Source organism: Acomys russatus, chromosome 1 (assembly GCF_903995435.1).
Source record: "Acomys russatus chromosome 1, mAcoRus1.1, whole genome shotgun sequence".
NCBI lineage: Eukaryota > Metazoa > Chordata > Mammalia > Rodentia > Muridae > Acomys > Acomys russatus.
This window is the reverse complement of record NC_067137.1, coordinates 119,887,081-119,904,139: the sequence shown is the minus strand read 5'-3', so window position 1 is coordinate 119,904,139 and position 17,059 is coordinate 119,887,081. Positions and strand designations below refer to the sequence as shown.

At 47.4% G+C, this 17,059-nt stretch overlaps 1 protein-coding gene across 1 annotated transcript in view; it reads right to left on the bottom strand.

The window, feature by feature from the left end:
* Positions 1-17,059, bottom strand: part of Tdrd9 (tudor domain containing 9) — an 88,973-nt gene that overhangs the window by 41,206 nt on the left and 30,708 nt on the right. The window contains exons 12-21 of the mRNA XM_051152482.1: positions 15,482-15,586; positions 12,134-12,231; positions 9,448-9,579; positions 8,514-8,679; positions 8,373-8,436; positions 8,236-8,299; positions 7,931-7,975; positions 6,675-6,728; positions 3,001-3,117; positions 1,184-1,291 (exon numbers count right to left, since the gene is read on the bottom strand). Of these exons, the coding sequence (XP_051008439.1) occupies positions 1,184-1,291; positions 3,001-3,117; positions 6,675-6,728; positions 7,931-7,975; positions 8,236-8,299; positions 8,373-8,436; positions 8,514-8,679; positions 9,448-9,579; positions 12,134-12,231; positions 15,482-15,586 (953 nt within the window). The remainder of the gene's footprint in view (positions 1-1,183; positions 1,292-3,000; positions 3,118-6,674; positions 6,729-7,930; positions 7,976-8,235; positions 8,300-8,372; positions 8,437-8,513; positions 8,680-9,447; positions 9,580-12,133; positions 12,232-15,481; positions 15,587-17,059) is intronic.

Here is a 17,059-nt window from a genome sequence, read left to right as displayed (position 1 = left end):
CCAACTGTATACAGGACACACCCAGCAGGGAGAGTGCAGAAGCTGCTAGTCAAAGAGCTTTCTCCACAGAGAGAAGCAACAAATAGCACAGTGCCCAAGCTGAGGGTCCTTGGAGCCACAGGAGCTAATGGTAGCCTTTTAAGCAGCCATCCTTCCCCAGCATAAACTGCGTCTTTGCACCCTTCTCACTTGCTGTGCTCTTCAAAGACCCATACTTGAAATGTTCCAGAGTCTGTAGCTCTGTCCTTGTCAATCTTCAGACCATCCACAGTTGCACACGTAGTGTAACAATACCCAGAACTGAAGCGAGCAATGGTTGAGCACTTACTGTATGCCAGGAGCAAGCTTTACAAGTGCTTTTCACTGCTCTACACCCAACCAAGGAATCTAATAAAAGCCCATTTCTCATGCATGCAACTGCAGCTGCCACATGCTGCTGCTGGAGAGTAAACAAACACCCGCCTTATAAACCCAATGCTCGGTGCCTACAGTGCATCCTCAGATCTCCTCCCCTCCCCCACTCCCAGTTCATGCTACTTACATGCTATCCCTAAGTCATAGCCCCTAGTACAGACTTTGAGGGGCCTCAAATCTGAACCTAACACCCTCTAAGTGGTTATGCTGGGCACCAGGGCAGGGATCACTGCTACTTATAACAGTAGCTGCATCCAGGAACATTTTATTTATGTACATTAAGTTGTTAACAAATAGTCTTAAGGGCTTTACATCCTTGAAAATGGCACATGATCAAACAAGCACTCACTCTGAACAAACTATCAAGGCCTTCCTGTAAAATGGGGTCTCTAAAAATGAAAAAGAGACTAGTAAGAAAACAGAAGTCTCTGAAAGGCTTTTTAAAAAAAGATTTATTTAGTTATTATATATACAGTGCTCTGCCTGCATGTAACACCTGCAGGCCAGAAGAGGGTACCAGACCTCATTATAGATGGTTGTGAACCACCATGTGGTTGCTGGGAACTGAACTCAGGACCTTTGGAAGAACAGCCAATGCCTTTAACCTTTGAGCCATCTCTCCAGCTCCATCTGAAAGGCTTTTAAAATAAGTCTAGTGTTCACTTTCAGAAGAAATCCACATAGCACTTACTAGAACGCAAACAGCCCTCTGCACTTGGAACCTTATTTCACAACTATTCTCTTGGGACAGTTGCTATGTGTCACCTACCACAACTGTTGTGTTTGGGTCTTTGCCAGCCAATTCCCTCACTGCCATCTCCTCATCTGGCTGTCCAAAAGTAAAGTAGTTTGGATAAAAAGCACCTGCCAATACAACCTGAAAGAGAAGCACAGTTCAGTTCTTTCCCACCGTGTTCCCCGCTCATCCCAGACACTGGCACAGTCTGCAGCATGCAGGACACAAAAGCAGTCCCTCTCACACACCCTGTTATCCCCTGTGACAGGCATGCTACACAGATCCCCCTTCAGAACAACTGGAATGCCTCTGAGAATGAAGCGAATGAGAACTCAACAGCAATGTACTAGGCCTCCTCTCTCCAGCCTCACCCAGCATTAGCCCAGACAGGACAGGCATTTTCCCAGGTGCACAGACCACCTCAGCTGGGACTCCAGCTGGGCAGCAAGCTCTGGTATCTAATGTTTGCTTCCAAAAGCACTCCACAAAATCCTTTCCTCAGTAAGAACCTGCCTGCATGAAGCACTCCCACAGACTGCTCCGGTCATGTGGCAATTTCACACCGGCAAAAGAACTAGCGCTCCCCCCATGCTGGTCCACAGGTGTCTGCCTCAAACCCTGCTCTATATGCATGTGGTGCTTGAATGAAAAGGGCCCCAAAGACTGAGATATTTGAATATTTGGTCCCCAGTTGGTGGAACTGTTCGGGAAGGATTAGGAGGTGTGGCCTTGCTGGAGGAGTGGGATTTGAGGTTGTAAAAGGCCCACAGCATTCGCTCTCTCCAGCCACTGTGCTAGAAGCTTCTCTACTCCTGTGCTCCCAGGCCAAGGTGGTCATGGACTCCAGCTCTGAACTCCAAGTCCTAGATAACTCTTCTACAAGCTGCCTTGGTCTTGGCGTTTCTTCACAGCAACAGGAGAGTAACTTAAGGCCATGCGATGCCAATCCTACTCTGAAGGCCGATGACAGAGGCTCTTCATGTGCACTATACACGTCTCTATAATGTTCTTGGAAGGCTTCACCCCATAGCTAGTCATCTACTTCATGATCCAGACGTAAGGGAGCTGCTCATGCAGCAACAGTAGGGCACACTGTTCTCTGGACCTCACAGCAAAAGGCCGTATTGTCTTAAAAGCAAAATCCCTATCATTCAACTCTAGCAATAAAGACTCGGGAGCCAGATGAGGGACAAAAGCCTGCTAGCTCAGAGAGGCAGAAAAAACACCCACCTGGCCTTCCTACTCAGTTCTGTCCCGGAAGGAAAAAGTCTTTCTCCTTCTCCACACTCTCTTAAATACCCTCAATTCAAAGTCCCTCCTTCCTGTGTCTGCCTCTTGACCTATGGTTAACTTTATGTAGCTCTTGGATTAAAGGTGTGTGCTAGGGCTGAGCCACACTACAAGTATTTGCTTACAGTAAACAAAAAGCTCTAGGATCAAAGACTGAGCCATACCACAACTAGAAACAGGCTTTTACAGTTCACAGTCTCAGGGTTCACAATGGGATCAAATATCCTGCAGCACCCTATCACTGGCCCACTGTGGCAGCAGGAGCTCACTGAGAAAAAGAAGCAGGTTGAGAACATAACAACACCAGGAAGGAAAAGAATGGCTCCTGGTTCCAACACTTAGGACCATACGGTATTAAAATCTCAGAGCAGCCAAGAACAAGCAGACTGTCAACCACAACCTGAACAAGAACTCACGCTAATCCCAGAACTCAGAAGGCAGAGGCACAAGATCTGTTAATTCAAGGCCAGCCTGGTCTACATGGTGAGTTCTTGGCCATCCAAGGTTAGAGAGAAAGGGGGGGAGGGGGAGTGCGATCACTAAAGGAAGCCCCAGCACACCTGCAGGATGAAGCGCTGCTTGTAAGGATACTCTTGATCCAAGACAGGATGGCGAGGGTCCACAAACATGTTGAACTGTGAGATTCTATTCTTTAGCTCTTCGTATAATTCAGCCACCTAAAGTGCACATTGACATCTGATGCCTCAGAGCACAGATGGTACTCAGAGTAGTAAAAGCGAAAGTATCAACAAGGAAGATTAAATTAACATATCCTCTGAGCTGACCATCTCACCGCTGAGAAGGAGTGCAGAGCAGCAGTTGGCAGGGCTGCCCAGAGCCTCAGCTTACGCACATGGGTCACACAACTACAGCCTCAGCCTCTCATCTTTTAAACTCTTCTTCACCTTCCACTATGACTGTGCTCTGCTTTCGTGTTTAGGAACACAGTATGCACAAACACAACCACACATACCTGTGATCCCAAATTAGGAAGGTGAGGCAGGAGGATCTCAAATTGGAGACCACCCTTGACTACCTGGTTCAAGGCCAGTGTGCTTCACACTGTAAAACCTTGTCTCAAAAACTGTTTTTTTAAAGAAAGGGAAGCAAGGTATGTTACAGAGGTCCCCTAAATGGGAAAAAAAAAATCGAGTTAAAATAAAATCTTTCAAACCAGGCACAATGGGACACTCTTATAATCTGAGCACCTGGGAGGTAGAGGCAGAATGATTGGGAGCTCAAGGCCAGCCTCAACTACATAGTGAGTTCAAGGCCAGCCTGAGGTACACGAGGTTTTCTCTCAAAAATGTTTCATACAACATGTCTTTTTTTTTTTTTTTTTTTTTTTTCAAGACAGGGTTTCTCTTGTAGTCCTGGCTGTCCTGGACTTGCTTTTGTAGACCAGGTTGTTCTTGAACTCACAGAGATCCACCAGCCTCTGCCTCCCCAGTGCTGGGATTAAAGGTGTGAGAGAGATGGCTCAGGGGTTAAGAACACTGGCTTTTCTCACAGGAGACCTGGGTTCAATTCCCAGCACCCACATGGCAGCTCACAACTGCCTCACCTCAGTTCTAAGGGATCTGGCACCCTCACACAGACATAAATATACATGTATTTATATAAATATATTTCATATATAAGAAAAATACAAATTTAAGTCATCACCAAAAAACTCAATAAAAATTTAAAAGCAAAAATCATACAGTAACAGAGAAATTCTATGACAGAATGAAAGGGAGTGGGAACGTCGCTGAGTAAGACACACTAACATACTAAGTGTGTGCTTAACATGTTCAAAATCCTAAGCTAAATCTCTAGCATGTGAGTGTGCATGCTTGCACATGTTGGTTCTAGCAGACACATGGCAACTTGTAACCATCCATACCTCCAGTTCCGGGGATGTCAAGAGCCTGAGACTCGGCAGGGCACTGACCTAGGGGAAGCCAGCCTACTACTATCTGCTAAAGGAAGCTAGCAGTGCAGTTACTCTAATGACTGCTGTTCCCATGAAGAGGTACTGTGCTGATCCCTCATCACACAGAGACCCACAGCTGAACAATGCCCAGACCCTGAGAGACCTTGGAACGCTCAGTCCCAAAGGGGTTGTCTTTATAAAACCATTCGTTTTGTGGAATCTATGTGGAAGAAGAGCTGGGAAGACTGGAGAGCCAGATGTGGTGATAGCTCCAAGGAAACAGCACCTTCCAGACACAACAGGGCTGAAACACAGATGAAGTCACTGTGACAGCACACACAAAACCTGCACAGAATTCCAGCACAGAGGAGGAAGTGCACACTGAGTCCCACCCTAGCCAAGAAGCTATTTGCAGCTGACACCTGCTGGAGAGGGAAATTCCGTTTTCTCCAATGGAGCGCCACTGGGTGTGTTAATCACAGGCCAGGACTGGCCTCACACACAGGAGGAGCTGACCAACACAAAACTGACTCCCAAGCTCGGTGTAGCACATGCCTTTAATTCCAGCGCTTGGGAGGCAGAGGCAGGCAGATTCTGAGTTCAAGGCCAGCCTGGACTACACAGAAAAGTTCCTGGCCAGGCAGGGCTACATAGAGAGATCCTGTCTCAAAGCAAACAAACATGGACTCCATGTTTTTCTGTGTGTTTTTGTTATTGGTATTATTTGGTGGGTTTTCTCTTTTGTGTTGGTTTCTTGCTGTTCTCTTGATTTTTGTTTTTGCTCTTTTTTTAAGAGAGAGAGAGAGAGAGAGAGAGAGAGAGAGAGAGAGAGAGAGAGAGAGAGAGAGAGAAACAAAGTTGGGTGGGTAGGGAGGTGGGAAGAACCCTGGAGGATTTGAGAGAGGGGCGAGAGGACAGTGGGCAGGAGGTGGGGCACATCCAGGAGCTCACTGAGAGCCAGTGTAGTCAGATCAATAAGCTGGGAGGCCCTGCCTCAAACTAAGTCCATAAAGGAAGAGCATGGCTGAAGATAGACACTGCCCACCACTCTTTGGCCTGCCTGCACACATACAACCACACACACACACACACACACACACACACACACACACAGACACAGAGACACAGAGAGACACACACACGTCTCTTAGCTGCTTATGACGGCATACACCTATAATCTCAGAATTCAGGAGCTGAGCACAGGAGCTGTGAGCTCTGACTAGCCTACCTAGGCTAAAAAGGGAAACATGTTTTGAAGAAAATCCTCCAAAAGGCCCTGGTGATAAGTGGCTTTATACATAATAAGATCCATCAAAATAAACATTTTTCAATCATCAAACTGTCACCAAATCTAATGCTCATCCTACAACTGTAGTCTAATCTAATTTAGTGCCACAGTCTGACTTGAGCTGTGATATGGCTGTTCTTGGTTGTCAACTTGACCACATCTGGAATTAACTAAAACCCAAATGGCTGGGCACACCTGTGAGGATTTTTTTTTTTTCTTAAATCACTTGAAGTGGGAAGATCCACTTCTAATCCACATCTTTGAGGTGGGAGGACACACCTTCAATCTGAGCTGCACCATGTGCTGTACAAAGGACATGGAAGAAGGAAGCTGGCTTTCTTTGTCTGCTTAGTCTCACTCTTGCCAGCAAGTCCCTGCACTCCTTCACTGGCCTTAGAGACTACTTCTTTGGGATTCCAGCACAAACTAAAGACCAGCTGAGACATCCACCCTTGTGGACTGAATAATTACGGGATTGCTGGACCTTCTGTTGGTAGGCAGCCATTGCTGGATTAGCTGACCACATTCTAATAAATCCCCAATAGACAGACAACAGATATAAATGGGTGGCTGGATAGACAGATAGATGTTAATTTTATAAGTTCTGTTCCTATGAAGAACCCGACTAACATAAGCTGTGTATGTGCACACATTGCCACAGACTTGCACAAGCCTCAGGCCAGTTGCGCTGTAACTCGAAATCTCCTGGAAAGAACACTAGGAATCAGACCCCAGTGACGTTAGACTCTCTCCAAGGACACAAACTGGGATCAGAAGCACAAGCCCATGATGTGTTAACAATGAACAGACCACATGCTTATCTTGGACGAATACTACACAGATAGCGGGAGGGATTTCTGCAGCTAAGCACTGATGACACTGCAAGGCACATTACCATCTTACCCCCAAGGAGTCCTGCTAACGGTGGGAACGGGAAGAGGTTTGCTCCCTACACCCTGTGCATTGCTGTGCTTAATAACCATTTTAAAGTCAGTTTATTTGCATCAACCAAATCAAAGAATATCGCTTACCTCTCTGATTCTCTTTATTTGAATGTAATTTAGCCGTCCCCAGTCAAGTTCGTCCTTTAAACACACAAAAGCATAATATCCACCATGAGGCCAGCAGGTTAGAGGTTAATTCCATACTATATAATACATGTCTTGTCTAGAACTCAGCAGGCAGGACTCAACTTCTGCAATACTCAACAGTGCACTTGAGTGACCACATACAAGACATGTTCTGTAAGAGCTTCCAACAGTACACCGAGGCCAGAAACACAAGAGCCAAACCACAAACACTACACAGGGAAGGCGCTTCCTATCAGTCTACCTGTCCCCAAAATCAAAGGCAGAATGACTAGTCTGGAAGACTTGTCACGTAATAAATATGGCGGAGCATTTTAAAGTGCAGCTCACACACTTGCTTGCTGGTAAAGACTCACTGAGGCACAACAGAGCTACATGCAGAGACTGGCCTACCACTGGTCTTTGGGGCCTAATTAGAAGACTTATCTGAAAAAGAGAAGAAATAGAGGCTGCTGGATTAGGTTCCTGTTAATTCCATTATCTATGCTTAGAGGAAGCAGCAAAGGCTACAGGGTCATTAATTCTGAGTCAATTTGTTCAACCTAAAGCCAGCAGGCACAGCAGCATGAGGCAGCTGTGGAAGAGTGCCACTCTGCCAGCTGGACAGCGTCCTTTCCACAAGCAACAGAAGAGCAGCACTCAGCAAGAGGACTGGGTCACTGATGCATCTGCCTGCCCCTCCCAGAGGAAAGCACACAGCAGCCAGCTGCAGCACCATCACAGCCCACAGGCAGGGGCCGAGCTGAGGCTGGGGGGGGTCACAGCCCACAGGCAGGGGCCGAGCTGAGGCTGGGGGGTTCACAGCCCACAGGCAGGGGCTGAGCTGAGGCTGGGGGGTTCACAGCCCACAGGCAGGAGCAGAGCTGAGGCTGAGGGGGTCACAGCCCACAGGCAGGGGCCGAGCTGAGGCTGGGGGGTTCACAGCCCACAGGCAGGGGCTGAGCTGAGGCTGGGGGGGGTCACAGGCCCACAGGCAGGGGCCGAGCTGAGGCTGGGAGGGGGGTCACAGCCCACAGGCAGGGGCCGAGCTGAGGTTGGGGGGGTCACAGCCCACAGGCAGGAGCAGAGCTGAGGCTGGAAGGTTCACAGCCCACAGGCAGGGGCCGAGCTGAGGCTGAGGGGGTCACAGCCCACAGGCAGGGTGGTAGGGGATCAGCAGCACCAGCCATCAGTGAGGCAGCAAGGAGCAAATAACTAACCTTGGGATGTCGCAGCTCTCCTCGCTGTCTACAAGCCTGCCAGGCCTAAAACAACACCATCACAGCTTCAGTAACTCACTCGCTAGCTGAATTTCATTCCAATGTCAACACATGGTTGAACACAGAAAATTTACAAATGTAATGCTTTTAATCAGCTTCAGGAAATTGGCTCAGACATCCCCCCACTGCTCCCCCCCAGCAGTTGTTACTTTGTGCTGGCCACAGAAGCCCTTACCAGGAGCATGAGAAGAAACCTCTGTCCACTCTCATAGCGGCTCTCCACCTTCAGAGGAGAAGACACTCACCTTGAACGCCTCCACAAGTGCCAGGCAGTCACTCTTACTGCTACCTGAGAAATGCACTTTGTTCCTGCAAACAGATTAATGAAGTGTCATCTGGTGCCACTAGGAAGGTGACCCCTCATAGTAAAACTGTTAAATACCTATATCCATCCAGATACTGACGAAAGGGCATTGTGAAAAAATTCTTCAGAGAAAGAGCTGCCGCTGAAGACAGAAAACGGAGGATGAAGCCTGACCACACACGCCAACACACACCTTCCCACTCCCGCCCCCACACTTACCTATAATGAGACATTCATCCAGGCACCCAAATACATGCCCCAGCACAATGAGTTTACCCAGCTGCTGACTGACTGGGAGTTGTGCCAGCACTCTTCCCAAGAAGGTCAATTCACCATCATGGGGGTTTTCATCTTCTCTCTGCCCACTAACTGCCAGTGCTCCAACCTTATGAAACAAGTTAGCGCCATTAACTTGAGTTTATCCTTAAGGCAGAAGGTGCAAGACAGCCAGTGCATACCAACTTCTGATGAATTAGGCTCTGAAGACAGCTAAGGTAACCTGCAAAAGGCGATGGCTTCAACATGCTCCTGAAACTCACTCCTGCAGTGTTTTTTAAAAGCATGTTGCATCACTGGGAGATAACATGCAGAGACTTCTACATGTCCACCCAGTCCTGAGCTTAACAAATACAGCACACAGGAAGCCAAGCAGGCTCCAGTGGCACTGTCACCACAGCACCCAACTACACTAACAAACCACTTCTGAGGAGAAAACATTGGTATCCCAGCTTCTGAGGGTCAGAGCAGAATCTCCCTGGCCCCAGGAAACAGTGTGTGGACTAGGACTCAGTTGCTCTCAGGGGGGCTGTGAGGGAAGTCACAGGGCAGAGCTGAGTGAAGAGCAGTCCAAGAAAAGCAAAGCGGGAAGAGTCTCAAGCACCGGGTGGGCAGGAGGGCTGGAATGAGGTGAGGGAATCAAAGTGGAGAAAGAGCAAGAGCAGACAGGCAGTGACTGAAGAAAGTGCCAGATGCTTCTCAGGGGAGGAGGGCACCATGAGGATGCAGAGGTGGTTGGCTTCAGAAACACCAGCAAGGCAAGTCTGAAGAGCAGGCCTGGCACTGATGTCACATAAACTAAACTACTTTAAGGGTTATGAAATTTAGGCCCCTCACAAAGTAAAACTCTTCCTCCCACTAATTCCGCAAGTCCCACCTCCTTCAACAGAAGAATGGTGCGCTCAATGTCACTCAGACTAGGTGGGGACAGGGCCGTTGCCAGCAGAGCTCTCGGTTCACCCATGTCGAGTAGCTTCACTTTCAGTATTGTGCTCCCCAATGGACACCGCTGGAAGAACAGAACTTCAATTCAGAGATGATTCTAAACCACACGACTTGTGCTGCAGTATGCAAAGGAGAGGAGGGAAACCTGAAGCAACGGAGGTGGAGAACTACAGAGAGGGTAAGAAGCAAGAAAAGACAGAGCAAACTGGGCATGGCAGCACACCCACAACCCCAGGCTGGGGGTAGAGGCAGGAGCGGGGCCTTAGTGACAGTGGTGCTACAAGATCCTGACACAAAAACAAAACAGGAAGTGGGAAAGAAGAGAGAAACCAGGCCTGGTACAATGGTGCATGCTTATGTTATGATCCCAACACTTTTGGGGGGTGGGGGAGCAAAAGAATCTTGAGTTTGAAACCAGCTTGGGTTATATAGAAAGACCCTGTTTAAAAAAAAAAAAAAAAAAAAAGAGGTGGAAGGAGAAAAGGTCAAAAGTAAGAGAGAAAGAAGGAAACAAAAAGACATAAAGGGTTATTAAGAGAGGCATGAAGAGAGTGGAAAAAGGAAAGAGAATAGAGAAAAGAGGAAAGACAAAAGGGTAATCCATAATTACTATAAAAGGAACAGAAAACAGTGATATTTAAAAACAGCACTCAAGGGCCAACAGACATTTGGCAACATTCCTCTCATTAAGAATTAAGAACAGGAATCTGGTGGCGGTGGCGGTGGCGCACGCCTTTAATCCCAGCACTGGGGAGGCAGAGGCAGGCACATCTCTGTGAGTTCAAGGCCAGTTTGGTCTACAAAGAGAGTCCAGGACAACCAAGGCTACACAGAGAAACCCTGTCTTAAAAAACTAAAAAGAATTAAGAACAGGGCGCTGGAGGGTGACTTGGTGGTTAGAAGCACTGGCTGCTCTTCCAGGACCAGGCGTGGTTCCCAGCACTGACTGGTGCATGAGAACAGTCTGAAATGCCTCTCCAACTTCAGAGGACCCCACACCCTCTTCTAACCTCTGCGGCACTTCATGACTGGTGCACAGAGAGACAGGCAGGGAGAACACCAATACACAGCAGATAAAAATTATACATTTGGTTGTGAGCCTAGCCTTTAACAGCTGAGCCATCTTGAAAACCAAAAAAAATTTTTTTAGTTAAAAAAAAAGCTACAAGCAGGGCTGGGACAGTGAGATGATTTAACAGGTGAATGCCCTGTCACCTAATAACCTGAGTTCAATTCCCACCTCTGTAGTGAAAGGACAGACCCTCCCGTAGTCTGTTCTCTAACGTCCACATATGTACTGTAGTGTGCTCTTGCCATGCACACCGAGACAGGAAATCCCTGGGGCTCTCTAGCCAACTTGGTGAATTCTAGGCCAGTCAAAGTCCATATGAAAAAAAAAAAGAGGGGTGTGGCCCCTGCAGGATGACACACACAGTGAAGACTATCAGTAGTATGTCCCTTCTGTGTGCTGGAGCATCTTCTGGGTATATTCCAAGGAGTGGAATAGCTGGGTCTTGAGGAAGCCCTATTCCCATTTTTCTGAGATAGCACCAGATAGATTTCCAAAGTGACTGTGCTAGTTTGCATTCCCACGAGCAATGAAGGAGTGTTCCTCTTTCTCCACATCCGTGCCAGCATGTGGTGTCGCTTGAATTTTCGATCTTAGCCATTCTGATGGGTGCAAGATGGAATCTCAGAGTCATTTGATTTGCATTTCTCTGATGACTAAAGACGTTGAGCATTTCTTTAAGTGTTTCTCAACCATTTGATATTCCTCTGTTGAGAATTCTCTGTTTAGTTCTGAGCCCCATTTCTCAATTGGGTTATTTGGTTTGGTGGTGTTTAATTTCTTGAGTTCTTTATATATTTTGGATATTAGACCTTTGTCAGATGTACGGTTGGTGAAGATCTTTTCCCAGTCTGTAGGCTGTCGCTTTGTTCTGTTGACAGTGTCTCCTGCCTTACAGAAGCTTCTCAGCCTCATGAGGTCCCATTTATTAATTGTTGACAATACAATAGTAAACATCAAACCCCTATTCTGATCTACTCAATGGACAGGCCATTCTCCACAGTTATGTGGAGAGCGGGGACTGACTTTCACATGAACTCTGGAGTTCCATATTTGACCACCTCCCCTTGGTAAGGAGCCTATGACCATATAGTGGGGGTGGAGGTCCCAGTCTGTCATAGACCTAGGGGAGGGGAATAGGGTGAAAGCGGGAGGGAGGGAGGAATGGGAGGATACAAGTGATGGGATAACAATTGAGTTGTATTCTGAATAAATTAATAAAAAAAAAAAAGAATATCAGTAGTAGCTGGGTGGTGGTGGCACAGGTTTTAATCCCAGCCCTCGCAAAGCAGAGGCAAGGGGATCTCTGTAAGCTCAACGCCAGCCTGATCTACCAAGCAAGTTCAGGGCTACACTGAGAAATCCTGTCTGGAAAAGTCAAAAAGCAAACAAACAAAAAGAATATCAGTAGTGTAAGGATCAGGGCATGATGCTGAGTAAACAATAAAATTATGTGTTTGTGTATATGCGCATGTGTGCGTGCGTGCGTGCATGCATGTGTACACACATACACAAAAACCTAACAGTGACAATGAACAAAATTCATTACCAACATCTCAGGAACAACGTGATCAGGGATAGAGCTGTCCCAGAAGTCCCTGTGGATCAGTCTGTAACAGTATCCTTTAGACACCCGTCCAGCACGTCCTGAAAAAGAGAGGCTTGAGCCAATTTGACATTGTGAAGAGAAATGTAAAACAGCCATTAAACACTGATCAGGAAAAATGTTAGCTTCTACCACACTAGGCCAGTAAAAACAAATTATCTTTATTCTAATGTTATCCCAAGTAAGATTATCCTAAAAGTTAGAATCAGTTAAATTAAGTGCTGCCTTCTATTCAGTGACCAATGTTTTAAAAATCTAGTATAAGCTTAAAAACAAAAAGACAAGTTGGCCAAACTGCAGCAGAAACCAGAAAACTTATAATGACACACATTCCCTGCAAGATTTAGCTCAAACTAGTAAACTTAGAGCTGATAAGAACAAAGCCGTGTAGCTGGTGAGCACATGCCTGGCTCTCCCGGTGCCAACGGCAGGTGGTCACGGCTACTTTTTGACCACCTGTCCTACTGTTCCTACACGGCCACTTCACGCCACATAAATGAGAACTGTACATGCAAAGAGCGCAGCCGTGTGCAGTCCAAGGAGAGGAGGACACAGAATGACAAAGGCTGCTCCTTTTGTGTGTGAGAATTATTATTTGTAGAATGAAAGCGAATCTTACAAGGAAATAAAAGAGTGAGGTGTGTCCTTAATAGACACAACTTAAACAAACAAACAAGTGCACAGAAAGATCTCTGTGAGTTCAAGGCAAGCCTGGTTTACACAGTGTGTTCCAGGACAGCCAAAGTCACATAATAGAGAAATCCTGACTCAAAAAAAAAAAAAAAAAGGGTCAATATCCCAACAACAATAAAACAGGTACTGTCAGGTGTGGTGGTGCACGCCTATAATCCCAGCACAAGTCTGAGTTACAGACTTTCAGGTGCAGCAGCCAGTCTCCAAGGGAAAATATGGGGGCGGGGCACAGGGAGCTTTATTTCCCCACTAGTGGGTCAGAAAAGACTGATGGGGATTAGACCTCTCCTGCCCACTCCCACTCCCACCCCACTCCTGCTCATGGATCCTGAGCCTTCACCCTCCTCACACCCTCCGGAGCCTGAGCCTTCATCCTCCTCATACCCTCTGTGAATAAGAGAATTGTCTGGAGAGCTCAAGGTTGTCTCCCAAGCAACAAAACCCTTCCTACAACTCACAGCAGACCCAGCAAACCACGGGACTCAAGACAACTAGCAGGAGGTAGCATTCCTTTGTGGAAATAACACCAGGGCCAGGTGTCAGTCAGCCAGGAACCCCATTATCCAGAGTCTCCCCGAGTTACTCAAACCAGCCAGCCTGAGCCGTCCCGCCTTACCACTCCACCACAGAGCCCAGCGAAGGCAAAGCTCGGCCTTGCCCTCACCCGCTCGGCCTTGCCTTCACTACCCGCTCGGCCTTGCCCTCACCCGCTCGGCCTTGCCCTCACACCCGCTCGGCCTTGCCCTCAGCTGCCCATACAACTCAGGCTCTCTCCAGCGTGGCCTGTGCTGTGCGCTCTGCCTCCTGATGGTTTATGGGTGCAATGGCTTTTATCTTCCCAAGCCTCTTTGATACTTCCTGTTTTGGCCACATCTGACTGACTGACCTTCTCAACACAACACACACAACACAACAGGACCATTTGTCTGCAGAGCCAACTACATCCTCAGGTGGAGAAATACTTCAAGCCAAAGCTCACAGCAAGTATGACTGCCTCTAGTGGATGTTGCAAGAAACAGATGGTGAATGTAAGTTTAAAATATAAGTGATAAAACTTCTCTAAGAGCACAAGAAAAAAAGCTTCATGACCAAGAGCTGCACAGAGAATTCTTGTGTGAGCTATGCAGCAAAAACTGACCCACACTGGTCCTCACCAAAGTTTCAAGTCTTTTCTCTACAAAAGACCCTGGAAAGAGACCTGGGGAAAATGCCTACAAAATAAAGTTATACAAAGAGTTCTCAAAACTCAGTATTATATAACAAACAAAAATGACCTAATTTTAAAATGGGTAATTAGTCCTATAATCCTAGCACTCAGGGAGGTAGAGGCAGGCAGTTTTTCGTGAGTTCAAAGCCAGCCTGGTCTGCAAAGTAAGTCTAGGACAGCCAAGGCTACACAGAGAAACCCTGTCTGGAAAAACAAACAAACACATAACAAACGAGTGAAAAGCCGGGGGTGGTAGTGCACACCTGTAATTTCAGTGTTCGGGGGAAGACACCGCAGGCTACTCCCAAGTGCAGGGCTGCCCAGGTCTACACCGTGAGCTCCGCCAGTGCTGCATGGGGGACTCAGAACTAATTAAGCAACTATACAAATAAATATTTAAAAGGCAAGAGACAGAGGCGAGGAACAAATGTGAGGAATGCTGCTTCATCTAATGAACTATTATGGAATCGCAAATCAAAAATCAAGACATGATGGCTTAAAGCTTCCAATGACAGCCAAATAAACCCTTGTGATGCATGTCTAGCACGGACGGGCTGGCCCATGCACAGTGGAGGTGCATAAAGAGGAAGCAGTTTACACTGATCAAACTCTCAAGGAGAGCAGACAGGGTGCAGCAGTCAGGAGGCCTCAACTCTCCGCCCACCTGAGGAAAACCTTGCGCAGTTACTACTCACATTGCTTACAAGGAACAAAGAAAATGCTAAAAACAAGCGTCTCCACTGAGGTAAGAACTTGTAAGGTTTATACATATATGGTAATTTTGAGGCAGTAATTTCCCAGAAGGAATTCTTTGGCCTTCTGCCTACCTCCCTCAGGAGGGTCTCAATAAAATGGAGCCATTTTTCAGGACACACCACAGATGCCAGGTCCTGGTACAGGAGAAGGCAATGTCTGGGCTGGGCATGTTATAGACTCACTTCTTCTGTGGCCAAAGCACCCATGCCCCCAAAGGCCCAGGACACGTGTGAGTGGCACACTGAACCTTGACCCCTCGGTGGGACTTTCTAGGAAAAAGATCCTAGAAGCACCAGGATTCAGAGGTTGTCCAAGGGAAGCTTGTCAAAACCATTCAAGTGATCCACTTGGCTTCCGTCTCTATTAAACACAATTTTAAAATTTCACTCTGAAAATGATAAATATTGAGCTAATAGGCTATCTGTCCCTTAGGAGCTACACTGAAACTCTGAAAGAAAAAAACATGGGCCAAATGTGACTGAAAACCAAGATATTAATGCTTTTACTTAAAAACAGTCCCAATAAAGGAAGTATCTGAGTGAGAGAGAAAATGCCAAAACCAAGCTCTTGGGAAGACACCTGCATGTGCCATGTGACCACTGAGGCCTCAGTGTGCTCTGCCACAGGCGCCTTACCTTTCCTCTGGTCACAGCTGGTCTTCGAGGCCCAGCTCAGTCGCAGACTCTGATAATTTGTATCTTCATCACAAACTAGAGTCCTGGTCAGACAAAAATCTATAACTGCCAATAAAAAAAAAGTATAAGCACCATGCCAACATGGGATCGTGACAAGCAGTGTGAAGGTGCAGCTGCTGGAGTTAGCCTTGTCGCTGAGACCTCTGAGCATGTGCTGACTGCTCACTATCCTGCAGCACGGGGCCAAGGCCTCTCTCTAGATCAGAACTGCAAGTCTTTGGATCTTTGTAAAACCCAAATTATCATAACTACCTACCTGGATGCACCCAGAAGATTAAAGTTACTCCAAATATCATTATACCAGAGGTAGGGAAGACAGGCTTATGTTTCTGTCTGTTTCTGTGTCTGTCTGTCTGTCTACCAGTGAGTGTAACAAATCACCTATATTCTCTATGCTGCAAGATGTTCACCTTTCAAGGCCCAGGGGGAGGAGTCCTTTCAGCTCCACTCTGGACCGTACCTCCTGTCCTATACATGGTGGAAGTCATCCTTTGGAGAAACAGAAGGCAGATTCCTGTCTTTCCTCTTCACCGCTACTGCCTGCCCCCCTCAGGCTGTGCCACACAGCACCGCTCACATCTCCTGACCCCCAGGGGTCTCACACCACCCTCTATGCTGCCAGGCCACCGCCCTTCCTCCATCCAATGACTCCTGAACAGCTTCCTTCCCTTCCCCAGGCATCTTTCTCCTCACCAGAACTCTGGTCTGCAGACACAATCCCTGTCTCTCAGCAAATCTCTCTGTTCCTGCCTTCAGAACCGGGCATGTCTAGCTCCTACAGTGCTCATCCAGAGTGCCAGGGCCCCCAACTCATCATCCTCTCCCCTCATTCGCCTCATTTCAGTCTGTACCCAGAGCGATGCAGGCAAATGACTGTATCTCATCTCTCTTCTGCACCTCAGTCAGCAAAGCAGTCCTAGAGGCCCAGGGCCCACTGCTCGCTTCCCTCTCACTCTGGTCTGGAAACCCTGACCTCTGTTGTTTCATGGCCAGGATTTGACTGGACTTATATGTCCTTTTCTGGTCACTCCTCCAAAGTTCTGTCCTGCCCTTTCTAAGCATTTCTTCCTGTTCCTCACGTCTAAACCACACTTTTGTACAATTCACTTCTCATTCAGTTTAGGCCTTTGTTCAAATACCACTTCCTCAGAGAAGGAGCCCTAGGCCACGCTGTGGCGGTCGGAATGACATGTCCCCATACATTCTGCACGTGTGAACACTGGCTCCCAGCTGGTGGTTCTGCTGGAGGAGGAGGTGTGTCGTTGGAGGCAGTCCTGGGGCTTCCAAAGGCCCCACTATGCACCCTGGGCTCTCAGCCAATGTCTTGCTTGTGGCTCAAGCTGTGAGTGTATACTGTGGGCACAGCTACTTGCTGTCTGCTTCCTTGGATCTACCATGAGGAACTATTATTCCTCTGGAATCACAAGCCCTAAAAAAGCCCTTTTTTGGTCATGGTATTTTGTCTTATCATTATAAAAGTAACTAATACACACCCTGTGCTGGCTAGTTTTATAGCAT